Genomic DNA, 23,010 nt, shown 5'->3' with positions numbered 1-23,010 from the left:
GAACCGGAATGGTGCCTTTTCCGGCAACTGTTCCCAAATTTGTGCAAAACTTACCATTTCAACTCCTCTGACCACCAGAATTCAAATTGCACTAAGTCCCGATTTGACAGCGAGCGAAACGATTCCGCAAAATCTTCAAAAATTTTCTAAGTCCAAAAGTTACACCTTTTTCAGTTCGGACCCCTGAACTGGTAAAGGTGTAACTTTTACACTTTTTGCAGTTCGCATTTTACACCTTTTTCAGTTCGAGGGTTGAAACTAGTCGGTAGTGTAAAATCGAACTGCAAAAAGTGTAATGCTGATTCTCCGTGTATCCACCGGTAGATGCTTTGGTGGATTTTTGACAGTTCGAATTATTTCAAGAAAATCCACCGCGGTTAACCAAATCAAATTAACAAAATCCCTCTTATGTTTAAACAAACAAACGCTGAAAGTTTCATCCAAATCGGAGCACCTCGATCCGACCTGTTGCACATTGGTGAAAAACTTGCTCTTAAACATGTTTCAAAGGATGTCATCATTTTGATAAAATCAACGTAAAAAGTTGTTTACTTATTTTTCACCATGATTTATTTTCAATGTGTTTTTTTTGTTGCATTATGGAGACTTCTACTTGCTTTGCAGTGGGTTATTCAATAAAACGATCAAAGTTGTTTCAGAATGACTGATTTTGCTGTTCTTCTTGTTTTTTTTTCCTCTTCTGGTAACCGTTTTGACTGGGATACAATGCACGAATAAAATGTCTACGATAACTTTGCCGAAAATGAAACTAGAACCAAAACCGAAACACTTTCTTCGAGGACGCCTTTTTCTCGTGACCCCAAATTGCTTTTCACACGTGCTGATTTTCTTTACCTTGAAACCACGTGTGGCTGGTTTCCCACGCTGTTTGATTAAATGTATGTTTTATTGGGGTTTAATAATTAATTATTTTTTACGAGTAACCATATTATATCTACCGATGCAAATTTGTAATGTGAAGTTTTTTTTATATTTTTTTTTGTGTTGCTTTAATGTTGCGTATTTCGCTGAATATAAATACAACACATTACTATTGAAATACCAAACAATACGAACGAACGCCTATGAACTAACAAGTTAGATAACCCCCGGGGGAAAAAGAACAGATGGATGCGCGATTTGGATGAGTTTTGTGGGGGGTGATGAAAATGGCCCTTCTACCAATGGGTGAGTAGTGTTAAAAATGTCTATCGAGAAAAAGTGTGGAAAACTAATCAAAGTTCCACCAGCCAGGTACCAGGGTTAAATTAGGGGCAGGTGACGTGGCAACTAATAATCGAACAAATGTAGAGTATAAAAGGTGAGTACAAAAGCGGTTTCGCGCCGTGAAAATGAACTATGATGGGGCATAACGAAAAATCTCTAACAAATCCATACTCATTCAGTGGTGGTGAAAAACGGAAACGAGTTTCCCAGAACTAAGTCACTCACTATTACAAACACCGAATTGTTATGTGTACCAGAAAGAAAGTATCAAGCTAAGGTTTTCGTATCCATCGCTCAATAGCCGTACAATTACGAGGGAAATATGTGAAAATTCCTTTTAAACGATCGCTTCTGTCAATAGAAAATGGGTACGTGGAAGGTTAAGTGGATTTGAAAGGGATAGGGATTGGTTGGAAATAGCTGAAAACTTAAGTACGACAGAGGTAGAATAGTTTTTTTTTGCTGTTGTAATGAGTCAGTTTTTTATTTGCTTATTCGGAGTAGTTCTGCGCTAAAAAAGCTTCCCCAGGCAGGGGATGAAAAGTCCAACAGCCCATCGATCGGTTAACATTGGTTTTAAATATATGTATATGAGATATGTGAGTATGCCTATTGTTCATATAATGAAAATAAACGTAACATACAAGTAAGTTCATCCTTATAAATATATATGCATTAAATATAAGTAAGACAAACCATCTCCGCCACATTGAAAAAAAAAGTTTGATAAAATTTATACCGGGCTGTGAAATTTCAACATTTCGCCTGTTGGACCCCCGTGCGCGCACCCCTCTGAATACCGATGGTCGCGAGGGGTCCAACAAGGGACTTCTCACTCAACAAATTTGATGTGACACAGGCGTTTCCAAAGGGGGGAGAACCTTTCGAACGGTCCCAAAAGAATCTCCCCACCCACGATGTGTCGCCTGCCGGGGGGTCTTAACTCTTTCGGAAAGACTCGTTTTTGAAGATATTTAGCAGGGTTGACAACCTCCGCCCAAAGACCCTCAAACGTCAGCAGCCCCCGTCGGCAAGGGATAAGCTAATATCCAACAACAAATTTGTGACAACGAGATCCCCCTTCGAGGGGGTCCCTGTCTATCACCTGCCTGAGGATTTTTAAAACACGTGAAATAAGATTTGTATTGTTTTTTTTCATGATCTCGAAGGGTCCACCACCGCCCCTTGTGTGACCTCCCCAAACAGAACCTTGCCAATGCAAGAAACTTCCAATCCGGAAAGCCACCAAGAAGCGTGTGGACCCCTCATCTACCAGTAAAAAAAAGAAAGGGGCAGTACAGTTTAAAAAATAATAAAGGAAAGAAAAAATAAAGAAATAAAATGTGAGGTACTTATCGATTGACCGGTCCCTCGATTTTTTGTTTTGTTTTGGTCTGAGTTCGAGGAGGTAAGATTGCGAAAGGGCTTACGAACGGACGGCCGGACGCACGCACTCGTCCGACGGCGATCTTGAAGAAGGAAGAAGAAAACAAAAAAGCAAAAGAAACCAGTTGAAGTGTGAAGACAGCTTGTCGATGGCTGGAACGAGGCGGGGGGTGGTGATGGGGTTTGTACAAGAGAGGGTGGTGTTGTTGTTTGTGGTGTGGAGGCGCACGGTGAGATTTAATGGGCTTTCGTTGCAGCAGTCATTATTAGATGGAAATTTGATTTAGCTTGAAAAAGGTATTACATTCACCTTTCAAAACTCATTAAGGAGGTATTCCATTGCGGGAAACTTGTTAGAAGACATTTTTTTTTACAGTTTCCGAGTGTTTGATTCCCTTTTCCTTTACGGGAAAATTTAACAAACTTTCTTTGAAAACATGGAGGAAAATGTCAAATTGTGTATTGAAAAGATTGTAAACAAAGGATACTGAAGTGGAATACCACCTTGATTAATAAAAAAATGGCCCTATGTTTATCTTTATATTGCATTGCACCTATCAACAAGTAATAGATTTTGGCGATTATCTAGAAGGCCTTGAGAATTTGCACGCATGACAGCGCCAGTGCAAAACGTAAACAATACTTGTGTACGTGTGTTTGAGTCCGTGAAAAAAAAATTCGTTACCACAGACAACTAGATAGACAACGTATAATTTGAGTGCAAGATTCTAATTTTTCATGAAATTTTTAATATTAAAAACAATGAAAAAGAATCAATCTCGGCATAGTTTTCAAAATTATGCAAGAACCATTTGTGGACCAAACCATTTTCAATCTGTTTTATTTTTTTAAGGGAATGGCCATCTTTAAGAAATCAGAAGTATATGATTTCAAGAAAACAATATTTTAGAGTTGGAGGCAGGGTTGCCACAAATACAGATTTATCTGTATTTTACAGATTTTTGAGGTGATTAGGTCATACAGAATCTGTATATAAAGAAATACAGATTTTAAGAAAAACATACAGATATACAGATTTTCCCGATTTTTTATTTAAATCAAATAATTTTAATTCTTTAAATATTGTTTTTTTCAATTGCTGGATGAGCCCAAACATTAAATTTTAGATTGTATAGCATTTTTATGCATTAAAAACAACTAAGAATATTTTGTTTTTTGAAAAATGTTTAAAAATGTCGATACAGATTCCAAATACAGATTTTCTTCCCCCTGATACAGATATATAGATTTTTGACCCTCAAAAATACAGAATCAAATGTGGCAACCCTGGTTGGAGGTGGGTCTTGCGTCCTTTTGAAAACGACCGCGAGATTTTATTGTTTGTTTATGGTAGGAGCTTTCGAATCAGATTGAAAACTGTTCAAAAACGATTTTTAATGAACTGTAAGTTGGTTGGTGCATCATCATAATTAATAATTTTTCATCCCAATTTGATTTTAAAATATTCTTTTATTAAAAATCACGTAATAATGGACTTGAAAACGTTGTTTTTTTTGTGGCAATAAATTGCAAAGGTGATGAAAATAGGTCGCTCAAATCAAGTCGGACATTTCTTGCATTCATGTCACCAACACAGTGCAAACCACCCATTTTCATAACGACAACTGTAACCAAAATGACTTTACTTGTCTCGGACAATGAAACATTACTTACGGTACAATAATGATCATACAAGAAAATTAAAGTTATGGACAGGTGTGTACTTACGCGTTGAAAGAGAACATGTGTATGTGTAAAATGAAAATTAACAAAACAATAACAGTTAACTACAAAACAAAACGAAGAAACTAAAAAGTGAGTAAGTGGGTGGTGAATGTACGGGGAAGTTTGGGGCAACGAACTAATGGATGCTGATAAGAATAAATTCCAGGCAAATTTAACCTAACAAAAATATCACTACTTGTACGGGACAACTGGTGGTGTTAGATCCCCCTACGTGGTACACAACCCTTAAACCTTGAATCATTGTTTTGACGCGCGCGTGTATTGGTTCACTCAAATTCCGTCAGCCTTTCCTAACTTGAAGCACAATCCGCGCCAAGACAGTGAGCAAGAGAGTGACTCTCATGGTTGCTCTCATTGTTCAGAGCATGGGGAAAAATGGAGAGATGCGAGAGTTTCTGCCCTGCTCTCTGTCCCGTGACGGGGAGCGAAACTAAACCGGTGTGTAGCCCAACAAAAGATTCATAAAACACGCACACGCACGCACAACGAAAGCCTTCACCGCCACCAAAACAATAGGGGAAATCCAGAAATAGTGTTTGAGAAGAGAAAAGATAAATTAAAAAAATACAGAAACCTCAACTTTCGAGTTACTCGAGTTCACAACCGCCAGTATTTAGGTGAATTTCATACCTTTCGAAAATTGCAAGGATCCGGCCAACGATGGGGTTTGTTTTGTTCAGTTTTTCTTTACGAGAGTTTGCGCGGCTTTTGACACACGGACGAACAAGAAGTGGTACGCTCTCTCTCTCTATTGTTATTTTTTGAATTCTGATTAATCTTATTTTTTAGTGTGTGTGTAACTGTGTATTGTTTGTGGAGAGAAAAAAGTGAAATCGGAACCCGCTTACCTTGACGGTGAGGGTGGGGTTGCAACGGCGGTTCGTACGGACTATTATCTGATATTTAAGCTCATTACGGTTATAATTACATATACAATATAGAAAAGATGAATGCGTGTAGTTGTGTGTACCTACTCTTGTTCATTGCGCTCGCGGTCACTTGTGTGCAATTTCGGGCTCAGACTCACACTCTGTCGAGCGCTTCTATAACACGACAAATTTCTGTTCGAACGAAACATTAAGGGATAAATATATATGTAAGATTATTTGGTTGTTTAGTTATACATGTGGGATCGTAAATTGAGTTCCTTAATCGCTTAGAATCGGTTAGTATCTGGTGTAGTGTCAATGTAGTTCTATGTAGGTGTGTGTTGTTTTTATTTATTTTTTCACTCGTGGTACAAGCAGATGCTTTCTAAATTTTAGAACTTCCAGAATGTGTTGCCTCCTATTTTTTTTTTTAATATTTATAAAAATATTTATTTCAAAAAGACTATCAAACATACACGAAGGAAAATGTGAGTTTGGTGGCACCGAGTGGTTAGGATTTGAGCAAACAGTTAATAATAGTTGTAGTAATCGTTTGAACTATCCATTCATTTCTCCTCAACAGTTTTCTTAATCAAAATATTCCCAAAAGCTTTCATTTTGTTTTTCTTCGCAAATTACATATATAAGAAAAACTTTTAAAACTTTCATAATCTACCAGGCAGATACACACTAGTCGAAATGATTAACTATTTCGCGTAAAACACACTGAATGTTTTACAAAAAAAACACAAAATAAATAATTTCTAAATATTGATGACAGAGAGTGACAAGAGGGTGAGTGGTGAGATTGAGTGACATACCCCATCGCGCGATGTGCTCGCCGCCGACATTCTTCTTATCGAAAAAGGGTGGTAGATATTGCTTGTAGATGTGTGAGAGGTCGGGTGCGCTCACTTTGAGCTCTCGCACGCTCGCGCTCTCTCTCTCTTTCCCTTAGATTTAGAGACCAAAATGGCTGTAGAGTGGGAGGGAGAGAGTGGTGGTGGTGGTGAGAGAAGAAGGGTGTGGAAGAGAACCTGTCGAGTACACAACAACGTACGTCTTATGTTAGGGGGATTATTAATTTTTAGTTGGCTATATTGGTTTTCCAAACAAAGATCATCTACACATACACAAAATCTTTGGGGCTTGAACTGGCTACTGGCGAAATGCGAAAACTCTTTTTGTGTTCTTGTAAAACTTATGCGTTTTAATTTTAAAACAATAAGCAAATTGTGAATAACTCTCTCAATGCTAAATCTAAAGATAGTGAGCAAGAGAACAACTCTCGCAACTTCCCGTTCGCTTTTAATTGCTCGCGTTTGTCCCTGTTTACTCATGCTCCGAAGAAAACAAAAGTAAGCCTAAATTTTATTAGTTTAATGCGTGTTAAACCAAAATCAGCATTTTGAGAAAATTTCAAACAATTTAGCATGACGCGACTAGCAATTTTAACTAAACAAGATTTAGAACGGAATTTTAAATTGACTTCAGAATTATGTGGATCACAATTATTCATTTATTCATTGTTTTTTCATAATGTCTTTCACATTTAGGGCAATGACTGTCAATGATAGTTCTGAATTCAGGGTCCAGAAATAGTAAATTGAAATGAAAATATAATCACTATTTGTAAAATGCTTCGGCAAACAACACAAAGAAAACCATTTTTTGATTGAAATATTATGAATAAAGATTTGAATGTTTTTCTAAAAACAAACATAGTCGCTAAATGGCCGATCGGGAATGATGCCTTTCAGAGCCTTAATGGAGAATGGTTGAAAATTGTGCCGAAGAAATATGAGAGTGAAATCATTATTTGGAAACGTTATAGCGAATTACGAATTTACAATTTGTAATTTACAATTACACAAATGTAACAGCAAATTTCATTCAAATGTGAAATTGAGGATTATGTAATCCTAAATTACTGAACACTACAAATCCTTGTAGTAATGAATTACTCTAGTGCAACAATAAGAGGTGAAGAAATTGGAACAAAAAAAAAAAGAATTTCGTAATAATGAAATGTGAACCGAGAGCATGTCATGCTGATTACAAAACAAAAGTGAATTTTAGATAGCCAGAACAACAAAGACACCGTTAGTGGACCAATGCTTACACAGCGTCAATTGAAATCAACAAAAAAAAACTTAAATTGTAAAAAAAATCATGTGTGTCAGATATCTTACAGCCGTTAACATTGTATTCATGATACAAACGACCTTCGCACACTTTCACCAGAAGCCGAGTGCACGCGCCAATGACTTCACTTCAAAGTTGCGTCCCTAACTGTGTCACCCAACCCCACTAATATCATAATTTCTATCAGAATTCCTCTCACATTACACGATACACCTAATTCTGTTCAGAAGCGTAACGCGGAGAGCTCCAGCAGGCCCTACACTTAAGTTCTAGTACACACCACACTTTGTCTCGTGACTACCGCGTGATAAGGATAATGATGATTATTTAAGAAAAAGAATAAAGTGCCACTTGCTTGCCGTTGGAGGGTATCTCCGCTGCGCTGCCGCCGCCGCCGCCACATCAGGGAAACACAAACGCCGTCGGTGTGGCCAGGGTCAGGTTGAACAGGGCCCCGGCAGTGGTTCCCGGTCCCGCCACAACCGTCGGAAGTTGATGGTGGAGTTGCGCCAGTGGCAGCAGGGGAAGCAGCCCCTGCGCTTGTTGCTGAGCTGATCACCGGAAGCGGGGCGGCAACATCGGCAGCATCGGGTGCCCCGGGAACATCATGCCCATGCCGGGCGGTATCCCCTGGATCTGTACGAGGCCACCTATGTTACCGAGCGAGCGAGCAGGAGAGAGAACGGGAAAAGAGAAAGCAAATCGAGACGGGTCGTTAGTTTTGGGGTGTTCCGGAAGAGGGGCGGGGATTGGTGGTCAAAGGAAACCGGAAACGGCACTCTGCTATCGTCGTGGTGACAAAGCAAACGAATGTGTCTTATATATATATAGTTTAAATTAAGTTCTTAAACTGATTTCAATCATGTCAATACTAAGTATATTGGTTCACAATATAAACTGTAAAATGAATGGCTTGGCATTTCAACTTATTATCTGTTTGGAAAAGGGATATTTACTTCTTACACGAAAAACAGAACAGTAGATAGAAATGATACTGGAAGGAAAAAAAACTAAACAACAATAGTGATGATACTGATGCATGGAAGAAACAACTAGAAGTGAGGATAGAGCAACTCAACTACAGACAGACAAAGTGTTACACGTAAAACTCAACTGATGCATTCGTTACTTCACAGACTGTGTTCTAGGTGATTGTTTGCTTCGCTGAATCCAAATCTGATTCCAGATTTGCTCAAAATGGCTACAATTTATAGCAATTTTCCATTTTGACCATCAAAATAACAATTGATGAAATCATTTCACAAATCGACCCAGTCGTGCTATCATGTCGTACGTTGCTTTTTGACGTTCCGAGAAAAACGCGTTTTAATGTTTGACCTTGAATAAACAAAAACGAAAGCACGCAATGTAAACAATAACAAACACGTTTTGTTTTGTTGACCGTTTTGTGCATTGCCCCAAAGTTCGGTTGAATTTGGTTGCCAGAGTCCCGAGTTGTAATTGAACATGTTTACGCTAGTCGAGCTCGTCCCTGTGACAAACGCGTTTTGACCAGAAATCCCTTTGGCTAATTGTCGCACTTACATCAATTTTCAGGCTGTGTCAAGATAGCACGATAATATTGAATCTTCTTTCATATGAAAAGTGACAAAAATTCGAGGAGCTTTTTTGGTTTTTATTGAATATCTCAGGATTGAAATCGATTTTTGGGGATCTGTGAAGGTCAAAAGGTGAGGCATTGTGAGCTGCACAAAATGGCGTTCTTGACTCAATTTGGCCCAAAATGCACGTACGACAAGTCAGCACGACGGCGACGAAATGATAACAAAAATAACCTGTCACTTGATACATTTGTATTTGTTTATTTTAACTGATTTAACGTTTGCGATGTTTTGGTGTGGGTTTGATTAGATTAAAAATCAAATTTGCCTCCAAAAATCACAATGTTTTGATACACTGTATCGTTTTCAAGTTAAATCCACTTATGTTAAAGTGTGTTTTATATAAAGTGAAACCGTTTTACCTGTAGAAGTCACGATCAAGTATGACAATCTCTGAAAAAAACCTCGATAAGATCAAAGGTTTTATACAACTTAATTTAGACCTTTTTAATTGAAAAAAAAATTGGAATCCTGAGTTGTTGCCCAGTTAAAAAGTATACAAACGTCAACAAACAATAACAAAGCAAAAAGATCGAGGGGTCAGTCGATAAGAAAAAAATATCAACAAATAAAATACTGTTTTTATGTTTTCATGAAATTTCATGTCATATTCAAAGGTTTTTAAAAGGGCATGCTCTGGATTTGTTTGAGTTACTTTCATTTTAGTTTTTGTTGAGATAATATAATGAAATACACTCAAACCCCGAACGGGTCACTTTAAGTTTGACAACCCTTTTACACGGAGTTCACACATACTAGAAAACGTTTGTTTTGATAGTGTGTGAGCGCCGTGTAAAAATTCTCAGTTCGTCACTTTTTAGTTTGACTTTGACCAACCAACGGGGTACAAACTAAAAAAGTGTCAAACGAAAAAGTGACCATCCATCGCACAATGGGAAAAAGGGCCCAAAAAATTACCGCAACATGATTTCGCGCAAACCATCGATTGCTTTACACCAAAAGCTTTGTTTTTGCACCAGGAACAATAATCCGACGAAAAATCGCACTGCACGGACCGGTGGCCGGAGTACATGCCATCGGATGATCCGGATTTTTGGAAAAAGTGTCAAATTATTCCAATTGTGAACTGATAAGCTTTCTTCTACCATGAACAGTCACGCAAAACAATCCTAGAATAATATTAATTACCATAGGAGCCATCGAAACCGGTTTCACCTATCTCCGGTGGCCACATCCGGTACCGCATTAGGGAACAGCGTAAACTAGTCATGAGACGTATCAAACTTCTTGATTTTGGATGGAGAGTATCCTTACAATGTATTTTTACCGCCAGTGACCGGTTCCCAGGTTCTCCGGTGGCCACATCCGAAGATCAGATTTGACAAATTCCTGAAACCGCTCTTGCGACATATCAAACTTCATGTTTTTCAAAGGGGAGTGTATAACTCATGTCTCCATCCAAAATCAAGAAGTTTGATATGTCGCATGCCTGGTTAATACTGTTTCCTAATGCGGTACCGGATGTGGCCACCGGAGATCGGTGGAACCGGTTCCGTTGGTTCCTATGGTATTTAGTATTATTCTAGGATTATTTTGCATGACTATTTATTGTAGAAGAAAGTTTATCAGTTCACAATTGGAATAATCTGACACTTTTTCCAAAAATCCGGATCTTCCGGTGGCCTGTACTCCGGCCACCGGTCCGTGTAGTGCGATTTTTCATCGGATTATTGTTCCTGGTGCAAAAACGAAGCTTTTGGTGTATTGCAATCGGTGGTTTGCGTGAAATCATGTTACGGTAATTTTTGGGCCCTTTCTTCCCATTGTGCATCGGGGGTTGAGTGTACTCTAAAGGAGGTATTAGACCAGGGGTGCCCAACCTTTTGGCCTTGTGGGCCAGATCTGATTTTTCTGAAGCAGTCGCGGGCCGTAACTGATATTTGATAAAAGTTGAAAAAGTAAACACATTTTTTATAGCATAGCATAGCATTACGGGTCTGCACCACGCTGTAGGGGGTGCCACAATGGTCAATTCAATATTCTTAGGCAATTTGATTGCTGCCCGGGAAAAAGTAAACACATTTTTTTTATGGAAAAAACATATTTTTTGCTTCCTAATTTCTTGACATATTTTGAGACATTTTTTAATGTTTTTAATAATATTTGCAGCCTATAAATAATTTTCTTTTTTAAGCTTTTTTTAAAAAAAAACTTGATCACTAAAAAGATGTTCTGGAAAAATACATTAGTTTTTGATTACTTATTTATTTCAAAAAATTGAAAAACTTCAATTTTTAGTAAACAAAGTTAAAACTGAAAAAAAATATATATAGTGTCTTTTTGTACATTTTTGGAATGTTTCCAGGTTTTTTCATAAATTTCACTATTTTACGAAATTGATAACTTTGTTTTCTTGCATTTTTAGTTTAAAAATATCGATTTAGAATTTCAAAGAATTAAATTCAAACACGAAGCATGTTGTTATAATATGATAAAATATGATCTCAAGCTTATTTTTTAATGAATACAATCAATTTATTTATTCCATATTTCATTAACAGCCCTAATAGCCGGTCATAGAACTATTTTGAAAAAGCGTCGCGGGCCGGATGAAATGGCTTCACGGGCCGGATCCGGCCCGCGGGCCGTACGTTGGGCAGGCCTGTATTAGACTATGGCAAACAAACAAACAAACTCGCACTTTTTTGCGTTTGACAGTTTGCCAAACTAGCAAACTCGCAAACAAAGCCAAATGTATGCAGGCTGATGTTTCTGCAAACAAATGTAGGCAAACAAACAGAGCAGGCAAACTGCCAAACTGTCAAAAAGTTTGTTTGTTTGCGAGTTTGTTTGTTTGTTACAGTGTAATACGCCCTTAAGTTTACCAGTGTTAAATGCGCAAATTGGGGTTTTCAGCTTGGATTTTGAGGTTATTCCATTACAAAGTTCAAACAAAAGAAATCGAGAAAAATCTTAAAACAAAGAAATAGAGTTGCAATAGTTCTGGGTATTGACATTGAAAAAATTAATGCTTGATACATATAATTATTTTTCCCAACACTTCTTTATAAAAATAATTAAAAGTTTTTTTTATTAAAAAAGGTACCCATTTTTAATAAAAAACTTTTAATTAAATTTATTCATAAATAGAATGTGCAACAAATGTTCATTTTTTCCCTGATCACGAGTCCAAGGTTTTTTTTATATCTCGTGACGGAACGGTGGTCCGACCTCTTTGAAAAGTGCACATCCAAAAAAAGACGTGTGAGGGGTGATGATTTGGAAATTTAGAGTCAATGGGACTTTTATGTCATCCCACATATTCGGAACACTCACAAACTCGGAACACTTTTGTGATAATTTGTCAATGGCATGCTTTTCTGTCGACTATTCTATTTTTAGGATCTTTATTTGGGCATTCTCTTGCTATTTCACTAGTAAAAGTAGTACTTTTTAGAACAAAAAATCTCATTGTCTGTGCCATAATTGTGGGATGTTATTGTGCCTCCCACAATTGTGGAACATCTGAATTTAACTGATTTTTTCACAAAAAAACGTTTTCAGACCATTTAACATCACTTAGCTTGAGCTTCACTGGTTGCAGTGTGTGAAGTCATTGTTTTGTAAAAAAAATGTACTCCTGGAGAAAAAAAAAGTTTGTTTACATCGTAAGAAAAAAATGTTCGGAAATTGTGGATTTCAAGGGTTAATGTTATTCTTTAAAAACTTGATATAAAACGTAAAAATGTACAGCCGGTCAATTCATCAATCGAAAGATCACAAGTAAAGCTTTCACATGAAGGTAAAAGCAAATCATTATGTTCAATTATCGATTTTCTATGTTTTGAATATTGGCCGATCTGTAAACTGTTCCGAATATGTGGGATGACTGTACTAAAAATTCCGAAAAAAACAGCTAGTTCAAATCTGCATAATCATAGAAGGTTAATTTCTTTGCTAAGAACAAAAAAAACTCTTTAAAATTTTGTTTATTTTGTACTTTTCCAGGGTTATTTTTTAGAGTGTAACAATATTCTACAAAATTAAAACAGACTATTACAAAAAAAGATGTAGAAACAAAAGGGGTTTGCTTGCAACTATCACGAGTTATTGCTATTTTAGGAAAAAAAAAATGCAAGTTGGGACCATTTTTTGAGCAAATCTGAATCCGGATTTAGATTTAGCGGACAGTTATTCGGTAGGAACACCTAATCTGGATTCAAAAACAAATTCTAGTTGAAAAATGTTTTAATTTTTACCAGTGCAGATTTGCACGTTTTTTAGCCTGTGATTTCATTTGAACGAGCACTGTAGAGTTTTGCGTGACGGTGGTTAGTTAAAAGAAATCGGAAACAAATGAAACTTGAAACACATTAAGATAAAGATAGTAAAAAAACACATTGAAAACGCTAAATCTATGTTAGTCTTAAAATTGCTTTATATATCACACAGAACACATCGTGTTATTGTTGAGGTCACCTCAACTTTGTAAAACAGATAACTTTTCAAAATAAAACATAATTTTTCATTATCATACAGTAAAACTCAATGCTTTGAATTCGTCAAATCAAGCTTTACTGTACTTTCAGATATTGTTCAAAAGACCATTAAGATATTAATTCAACATAGGTAGTTAACTAAACACCACAGATGAGTAGGAAGCAGTCCAGTTAAATTTACAACTAGCACAGTACTAAATAACTAAGGAACAAAACAGTGTTGAGCAACCTAGTTTGAAGACAAATACATACACCAAGTAGTACCAATTCGCGATTTGTAATGAAAAATATAAATAAAATAGATAAAAATAAAGAATAAAAAAATGCAAAGACAGTTAGAGAGAGAGATAGATAGTAATGGAAACAGTGTAATAATAAATATAAAAGCAAAACTTACGTTGAGCACATCGCGAAAGTAAGAGGTAGAAATGATAACTTCGACTAACCTTGGTATGAGCAAGTGTGTGTATTTGGTTGCGTTTGGTTTTACTATTGAGTCTTTTTCTCTATTGTTTTGTTTGTTCTAGGAGGGGATCGTATTTTTCAAACGTTATTTTTGTGACGTTTGTTCGCTTGGATTTTGCTTACTTCTATCACTAGTTTTACACGCCATCAACAAACAAACAATGGCACTTCTTGCATCAAACTAAAGAAAACGCGTGTAATTTGCTTAAAATAAATTTACACTTAGAAATAAAGAAGAAGAATGTAACGGCAGAGTGCTGGTTGAAAGCTGATCAAAGTGGGTAACATCTAGCTAGTGAGAATAGTAAAATAAAGAAAACAACAAACATTTTTTTGTATAAATCAATCATTCGATACGTCTCAAATTCGGTCCTGTTTACAGTTGAGAACAAGTAAATACCTAGCATGTTGTTGAATTAGTAGAGTTACTTAGAGTTTGAATGGGGTGAGGTTCATGTGTTTTCTGATGCTGTTTTTTATCTTGCTGAAATTCAGTAAAACATGAGGATAACATAAACATCTTGAAGAATTGTACGGAGCACACGCGTGAGGGGGGCTGACAATTGAAGCATTGAGGGTTAGTTAAGCTTTTGGATTTGTTAAGCTATAAATACGTTCAAAGTAGTAATTTAGTCACGAAATTTGTTAGTTGCCACACAGACGCACGGTTAAAAAAAACTACATAAACTCATTATTTGCACAACAATACAAGTTTATGACAAATCAGACATCAAGAAACATCGAAAGCACTAACACTGAGAATTTGTAATTACTGATTTCATGTCATATCTTATAAATAATTGATTTTCTAATTAAAACAATTTTTATATTAAAGCTAAGGATTTTAAACTTTATCGTCAAATTTTTGGTGTTTTAGAGGACCCAAAACCTGTTGTTTTAACATAATTTGTGACAAGCAAAGTTGTTTCAAGGTGCAGTGAAAATATTCATCCTTTCCACCATTTCATACACAAATCAAGCCACCTACTTCACCTAGTTGGTAATGGTAAGAAAAAAAGGCAAAAATAAAATAAGTGGGAGCTTGTTTTTTTTTAATGGACCGCCTTAATGTGAATACAAACATAATAAAACAAATAAAAAACAACGCTAATATAGAAAAAAACAAGTTAATGATAGTGCAACCAGAAATGCTACTGTTTAATCCGATTGAACTCAAAAGTGAGAATAAACACATAAATCAACTATTTCCCATAACCATTGGTTGCAGACAAGACTTGTTTAGTTGTTTAAGAAGTTGCTTCGTGTACTCACCGTTTACAACTTATATTGAATATTGGAACAAAAAATAACTTCATCATCACAATATTTTTTTTTGCATGGATAATTTATTGCATTGCAACAATTTAGGAAATTCATTCAATATCAATTGAGATACATCTTCCGAAATTGTTCGAAATTACAATATTTTACCCAATATGGCATTTTAAGCAGTTGAACTAAAATAATGCGTCACAATTCGAGAGGAAAAAGAGCACGGACTGATAGATGACCACAAGATGACCGAGTTTCCAATATTCTCCGGGGAGCATTCAAAACAAAAAATCATAAAATAAAGTTTTGCTATCGAGAATCGAACCCATGGCTTGAGTTTGAAACGAGTGATTTGCCGATATCAGCCACTCAATGGGATGAATTGTGTGAACTGTGTGTTCACGCAGAAAAATAAGGCATATTTAAATCAACTAAATATTTGGTTGGCTTGAAAAACTATATTTTTGTTCAATCAACGCTAACCGTCAAAGGCAGTTTTTCGTAACAACAAAAGACTTTTGTGGAAATGAGAAGATACAAGGTATATACAATCAATATTTTACTGATTATATTCAACAAAATGTTTTGTTGAACCAAACTTTGTACAGGCTGATAGTACAAAATATTTTTCTGCGTGTTGATGCGCGTGCGAGAGGTTTATGGAAGCTGCACAAAAACACAACACAAAAGTAAAAAAAAAAATCTATTGTAATATTATCTTGCATAAAATAACTTGTAAAATATCAAATACAACTTATCCAGCGGGTGCCAACAATAATCAATAATATTTCAAAACACGCTCCAGACATTATAAGGCACTTAACCCTCTACTGCCCATTTTTTTTCGATAATTTTTATTTTTTCCGTGTTTAAGAGGCCATTTTAACCTTTTTTTGTTCTACGAAAAACTTTACTTCTCTTGTTTCGTGTTTTTCTTGTATTATTTTTAGTATTTTAATTTGCATTTATCTTGTTCAGTTTATGTTTGTTTTTGGTAGTATTTGGCCTATTCTATTTTTTGCTTGTTTTCACATTTTCTACTACAGAATGGCACCATTATCATTTAAATTGTAAAAAAAATGCGTAGAGACATAGTTTGGGGTAATACAAAAATTACTGCATACTTATTTTTACTGAAAATATAGGAAATATTAGTAAAAACACAGCCAAAGTTGACCCTTGAAAAAATGATTTTTTTTAAACATTGACTAAGTCACATTAAACAAGTTAAACCCATAAATTTTCAAAAAAAACTTCTTCTTTCCAATGCTTTTTAAAGATCAGAAATTGGTTAAAAATGGATTTTTGGCGATTATTTAGATCGAAGCCCGTTTAAAGGCGGGGTTAGGTTGTAGGGTTAAGGAAAGTTCAATGCATTCAGATAGGATCCAAGAGCTGAAAGCAGTAAGACTTGTTTAAAGTTATAGTTTTTAGTTCACCTTGATAGAAAAAAGATTTTTTTTTCTCAAAAAAATAACATTATAAGAATAACAGAGAGAATTTTTTTTTTCATTCAATTTTGTTCTACAAATTAAAAAAATATTGAAACGTCATTACACGCAGAAAAATAAGGCATATTTGAATCAACAAAACGTTCAAGGTTTGTTTCAACGCAAATTCGGCGTTGATTATATTCAACAAAAATTTTGTTGATTCAAACCACGTACAGGCTGATTCTACAAAACTTTTTTCTGCGTGTAAATCAAACCATGATCCATTTCAAACTACCCGGGATGATTGCCTAAAAATCACGATTTATTTAACATGGTTTATGTAACTCTGGACAATTGTAGGCTCGCTAACAAACATCGAACCAATAATTCTTTCTTTGTCTAATCAAAATAATTTCATGTAACCCGAAATTCTAATAATTGTATGTCACGAGTTCTTTAAAAAAATAATAAAAAAAATGGTTAGAAAATAGAGATAAACAATTCTTCGAGATTTTATTTATTTTTGGCTTGTACAACGTTTTCCGATGAACATGAAAAAAATATTTAAATTTGAATATTTAAAAAAAAAGACGGATTCCCGGGAATCCCAATCATTTAGTATATATATTTCACTATATTTTTCATGTTGGTTTAATATTAATTGGTGATAACCTACACTCCAATCCTGACAAAAACAGCAGTTTTTAGATAGCATAAAAGATATAAATAATGGATTCTGGTTTGTTTTTTGTTGTGCCTTGGATTTTAAATGAGCTACAAGTATCTTAACTTATATATACTTCTTTTTATAATTTTTTATATGACATGCCTGGAAAAAGCTTTAAAATTCGTTTTAAAATGTCTTAGGCCGATGCAAATATTTTTCAAGCCATAGTTTCAGCATTTGCTTGTAACAAGTGTTTTAAAATGCATTTTACACTAGTTCAGTTGTTTTGCAATCATTAATTTTCAAAAAATGAATGATTTGACGAAAACAAAAAAATTAGCGAAAAACAAACTTAAACATCGAAAATTTTGAAAAATTTAGCAGATTTTCAAATCAACTCAAACATGCTAAAAGTGATTCTAAACGCAGGGAAACGCATTTTAAATTGATTTCAGCTGATTGTACTTAAATTTTCATTGAAATTTTGAAGCTTTTCAAAAAAAATTTTTTTTGCTCTCTGATTTTTCGGGCAAATATTGAAGGAAGGGAGACAACAACTTTAAATAAAATTTGTACCAGCCAAGAAATGCCAAAAAATAAATAGAAAATAAATGTAAAATTTTAGATACATTTAGAATTTCATGTTTTATATGAAACATATTTTACAAACTATCTTTAAGTCACTACCGACATCTGACAAAAAACTGGACTTTACACATGATTTTTTACCACGTTTTTTTTAATAAACTGTGCAGTCTCAACATGTACAGGAGATTTTAGAGCAAATTATTTGGAAATCAGTACAATAATTGTTTTGTTTTATTTTTGTTTTATCCGAAATCAATAAAAAAACATTATGCAAAAAATTAGCTGAAAGATGTTACATTTGTCCAGATTTATCCGAAATGCCGGCTCTTGTAGAAAAATTATTAAATATAATATTTTTTATATATTTTAGAATCAAAAAAATACGTAGATATAATGACCAGTCTTTTATAAAATATATAAAACTAAATATATTACTAAGTATTCAACTGTTCATCCAATTTAAGAGCCAATTCTGGATTTCCAGACCAAATTTGTTTTTTATTTCATTTTCGAGAATTCACTGGACAAAAAAAAAGTTTCAGCAAATGAACAAAAGTTTCAGAGAATTGCTCTTTTGCAATTCTGGACAAGTAGTCGAGATAACTGTTAAACCACAGAGAACAGATGTACATCTAGGCTCAAACTTGCACTAAAAAATGCGTTGCACACAATCATGCATCAAATAAATTAGAATGTAAAAGATACGCTTGGCGGCGCCACCGTCGCGGCTGAGAATGACTCAACAATTTCGAAAGAAAGTAAATGTTTACCTCGATAAAATATAAAATTCCCTTCAGTATTAGTCTAACTTTCTAACTAGAAATAATGCAAAAAATGACATTAACAAAAACAGAACATAAAATTCATTCAAAAAATATTTTTTAAGCGAAAATTTAAAAAAATCCTTTTACACATGTTGTCTCCGATTTCGTTTTGTGTACATTTTTTCGCGCGTAAATTTGCAACCCTTTGATGAAGGATGGTCAAACATTGGTCTGATGTCGTTCATACGGAATGTTTTGTGAAGTGATTGGATGGTCCAACGTTCTGCTACTGTAGGCCATCATGAATTTGGAAGTGACGCTATCTAGGCGGATGCTGCACACCCTAGCTCTTTTCAACGTATTTTGGTTTCTAAAAAAAAAAAAATATTTTTGGTATTTTGGTTTGAATTTTTACACACATTTTTTTCAATGCTGTTTCTTCAATGATGTACAACTGTTCTCGGTGATTAAACTCTAAAACAATATCGAAAAAAATACATTTCGATAAAGTGCCGAAAATTTAAACTTGTCATCACTCATGCATAAAACTACTCATCAGTAATGTTATTTTTGGAGATGAAAAGTAGGTCGTTTCATCATACGAAAATTACAAGAAACAGAAGGATATTCAAAAAAAATAATAAACTTATTGGTGTTGCACAATAATTTAAAATGAAAATAATGTTCAAACTAAAAACATTGCTATTCAGAAACATTGTAAATAGCACATGTTAGAATGATTTGAGAAGTCCAATCAATGAACAAAAAGATGTTTACAAAACGCCTAAACTATCCGAACATGCATAGTTTTAAAATGAGCTAGATTTTAGAGAACAATAAAACACTGACACACTGACTTTTCCTTGTCTATTAATAACGTTAGCAAATTAAAGCATTTGAACATTTATTCTGCGCAAAACGAAAGACGAAAACACTTTTTTTTCTAAACTTAAACTTAGCCGGAAGCGTTACAAAAAAAATCTCTACGAGCGATCCTATAATAGTATGGCGTAGCACCAACACGGTTGCGTCAAAGTGTTGGTTAAATTTACGTGAGTTTGATTTTTATGTTTTTTTTTTGCTTCTCGTTCACAACAACCTGTAACGAGTGGGTACACGGATATCTAATTGTTTTTTTTTTATTGTTTAAAGTAGCTACAATGAAAAATAATCATACCTCGGATTTATAATAAGAGCAGCGCAGCTAATGCGAACACGTCGACATTTTTTTTTATTATTATGTTTTTCATTTTCTGGTTATATTTACACAAAAGGTTGGTGGTGAAAAGTGGTGGTGTGCGATATCAAGTTGTGAAAACTCAAAAATAAAACGAAATTTCTCAACACATGCAACGTTACGCTTCGTTTACTTAAAACTTATGTACAACGGTATGAGTGAAATTTTGTACCTTGATTTATTTGTGTGTTTTGTTTTGATAACATTGATTATGCCACAGTGATGTAGAGATAAATTTCTGCCGTAGAAAATAAAGTCAAACTTACAGCCATTTGCTCAGAGGGTACACTCCCTTCTGCCGGATTAATTCGTGTACTAGGCCGTACAAAAAGAACGAACACACCCACACTCACGAATCATCAGACTCTGGTTTAGATAACTCGCAAACACTCCAAGATTAACCCAAAAAAAAAAAACAGGAAAGCAACAACTAGAAGAACAAACAAACAAATTTGTTTGCGTAAGAGAAAAGAGGTACTAGAATGGTAAAGTGTAGTAAAGGAAACACACGCAAAACACGCAAAGTTTTAAAAACGACCAAAAACCGGAAGTTGAAAATTGTGTTAGAAAAGTTACAGTTGATGAGTAAACACAACAAAGAAAGAAAGAAAAACCAAGTCAACAGGAAAAAAAAACAAGTACTGGTAGAAAGTCGACATAAACTCACATGGCTGCAACAAATGGAGTTGGGGTGTTTTCGAAGTATGTCTGTTTTCACTGTTCTGGTGGTGGTAGTAGATTTGATGTAGTAGTAGATTTCATGGATCAAATAGAGGGTGTGGGCGTAAGTTCGTATTTTTTGGCATTTTTGTTTAATTGTGGTTGAAAATGTTTTTTTTTCTTTTGTCAGCCGCTTCTGGACGCGCGTTTGCCCGTTACAGATGTGCGAAAAAGGGTGGAAGATTTACTCAAATAATTCCTAGGGAGTAAACGAGCAAGGTGAAGAGAGAGATGCCGTCAATGGGGTTGCAGATTTATTTCGATTTGCATAAAAAAAGTACATAAATGAAGTTCAAATCCCCGCAATGCGAAATTCGTTATTTTAAAGTATACGTTGAAGTTAACCAAATTTCCCGGGTTTTTTAAAATGTATTTGTATTTGTACTTCGGAGCTTGACATTGTTAGGCTGGTACAAATATTTTTAAAAGTTTTTGTCACCCCCCCCTTCAAAATTGGCCCGAAAAATCAGGGGACAAAAAAAATATTTTTACAATAAACTTCAAAATTTCAATGAAAATTCAAGTGCAACCAGCTGAAATCAAATTAAAATACATTCTTCTGCGTTTAAAATCATTTTTAGCATGTTTGGGTTTATTAAGATTTTTTGAAAATTTTCGATGCCAAATCTTTTTTTTCGATACAATTTTTGTTTTTGTCAGATCTTAGATTTTTTTGAAAACTAATGATTGTAAAACAACTGAACTAGTGTAAAATGCATTTTAAAACACTTTTTTCATTTAAATGTGAAGACTATGGCTTGTTATTTAAATTTTTATATTTTTTTATTTTTTTGCCCCCCCCCCCCTTGACCTCGGCCAGGGCCGAGGGACAAAAACTTTTTTAAATATTTGCATCGGCCTTAACTATGAAGTATACAGGGTGACCACTCAAATTCCATTTTCAAATTCCCGACTTTTTCCCGACTTTTTTCCAGACTTTTCCAGAATGCTCAAATAATAGGCATTTCTTATCTAAAGAATGATTTCAAACAAAAAACTTTCTATAAGAAAAGTCAATATTAACCACCGAAAAAAAAATCTCAATGAATTAAAAAAAATCCAAATATAGGCATTTTTTGAAAATACAGAAACTAAACAACAAATCTCGGGTGAGTTTTCAAAAAGCCGTAAGAGCCACCGTGACCTCTGACACTAATTTAAGTTTTTGTCGAAAATGAGACAACATTTCATTTTTTTAAGTTTGGGGCATGAAGGACGTGTAGATGAACAATCTCGAGCATTTCTGATATTGGTTTTTCGTAAGTAGGTCGAATAACGATGCAAAAAGGACTTTGTTTACCATTTTTTTTTTCAATGAAAATTCAGTTTGATATGATTTTATGCTTTCCCACTTATTTTAAGCGACTGTTTGAAGAGACATTTTTTTTAAAATAATTATGCAAGAACTCAAAATTATTTTTTGCAATTTCATTATTTTCTTTATGTTTTCAAAACGTAAAAATCTTTTCAATTTTGGATTTTATTCGATATTTAAATTTTCCGCAAACTGAAAATCAAGCTTTATCTATGGTAGGTAATTTACCCATACTCACAAAAAAAAGTTCAAGGGCAACATTTGGAAAAAACACATTTTAAATTACTTAATGAATTTAGTTAAACAATTACAAATATTTACCCAAAAAAAACTATTGCCAAACTCAAGTTCGAATCCTGTTTCAAATATTCAATTATGTGACAAAATGGAATAGAATCATAATTCTAAGCTGGCCATTACGCTCTATTTTTATATTAGTTTTTCATCAACTTTACCTCTTGTTTTGTGAACAAAATTTAAAAGCGATCATTTGATTCATAAAAAAATATTTTGAAAATCTGTGTGAAAGACTCCAATATTCATAAAGATTTTAAAGGTCTTAAACAGCTTTTCCATACTCAATATATTGAAATAGTGAAAATAACCTTAAATTTAAAGTAAGTTTCTAAAGCAGAAATGAGTGAATTCAATTTGAAAATTGTACAAAATATTACAAAATTTATTCAAGAGTTAAAAAAGCTCAGAATTCCCGACTTTTCCCGACTTTTTGACATAAAATCATAAATTCCCGACTTTTTCCCGATTTTTGGCGGATTTTGACGAATTCCCGACTTTTTCCTGACTTTCCCGATTTCCCGACTTGAGTGGCCACCCTGAATACAGTATAGATAATTTTGGCTACAACAGCACAATGGTCTAGATCTCACAATTAAGCTAAAATTTAATTTTCCGAAAAATGAAAACAAAAATTGAAAAATTGACATGTTTTCAAAAAATCGTAAACATTACCAAAATTAAAAAAAAATCCAAACAAAATATTTGACTCTTTAACTAGAACATTGACGACGGATTAATTATTTTTCTTATTTTTACATGAGGGTAATTCTCTACCAACTCACACGAAATCGGAAAAA

General features: G+C 34.4%; 1 protein-coding gene and 1 long non-coding RNA gene across 8 annotated transcripts in view; one reads left to right on the top strand and one right to left on the bottom strand.

Annotated features, from left to right (window-relative positions):
* LOC128093192 (uncharacterized) overlaps positions 1 to 2,669 on the top strand; it is a 154,865-nt gene extending 152,196 nt beyond the window's left edge. Inside the window, exon 2 of the long non-coding RNA XR_008212312.1 lies at positions 1,671 to 2,669. This is a non-coding gene — a long non-coding RNA (uncharacterized LOC128093192). The remainder of the gene's footprint in view (positions 1 to 1,670) is intronic.
* Positions 2,670 to 4,475: 1,806 nt separating this feature from the next.
* The window catches only part of LOC120424954 (BUB3-interacting and GLEBS motif-containing protein ZNF207), a 35,766-nt gene continuing 17,231 nt past the window's right edge, over positions 4,476 to 23,010 (bottom strand). For 5 of the 7 annotated variants that reach the window (XM_039589265.2, XM_039589266.2, XM_039589268.2 and 2 more), the window contains one exon: positions 6,773 to 8,023. In XM_039589265.2, coding sequence (XP_039445199.1) covers positions 7,929 to 8,023 — 95 coding nt within the window. In that variant the 3' untranslated portion in view covers positions 6,773 to 7,928. Of the gene's footprint in view, positions 5,421 to 6,772; positions 8,024 to 20,548; positions 20,801 to 23,010 lie in introns of those variants that run through there. The other 2 variants (XR_005606448.2, XM_039589270.1) reach the window with 2 other exon arrangements.

The sequence above is a fragment of the Culex pipiens genome, chromosome 2 (assembly GCF_016801865.2).
Source record: "Culex pipiens pallens isolate TS chromosome 2, TS_CPP_V2, whole genome shotgun sequence".
Lineage (NCBI taxonomy): Eukaryota > Metazoa > Arthropoda > Insecta > Diptera > Culicidae > Culex > Culex pipiens.
This window is presented reverse-complemented; position numbering and strand designations above follow the sequence as displayed.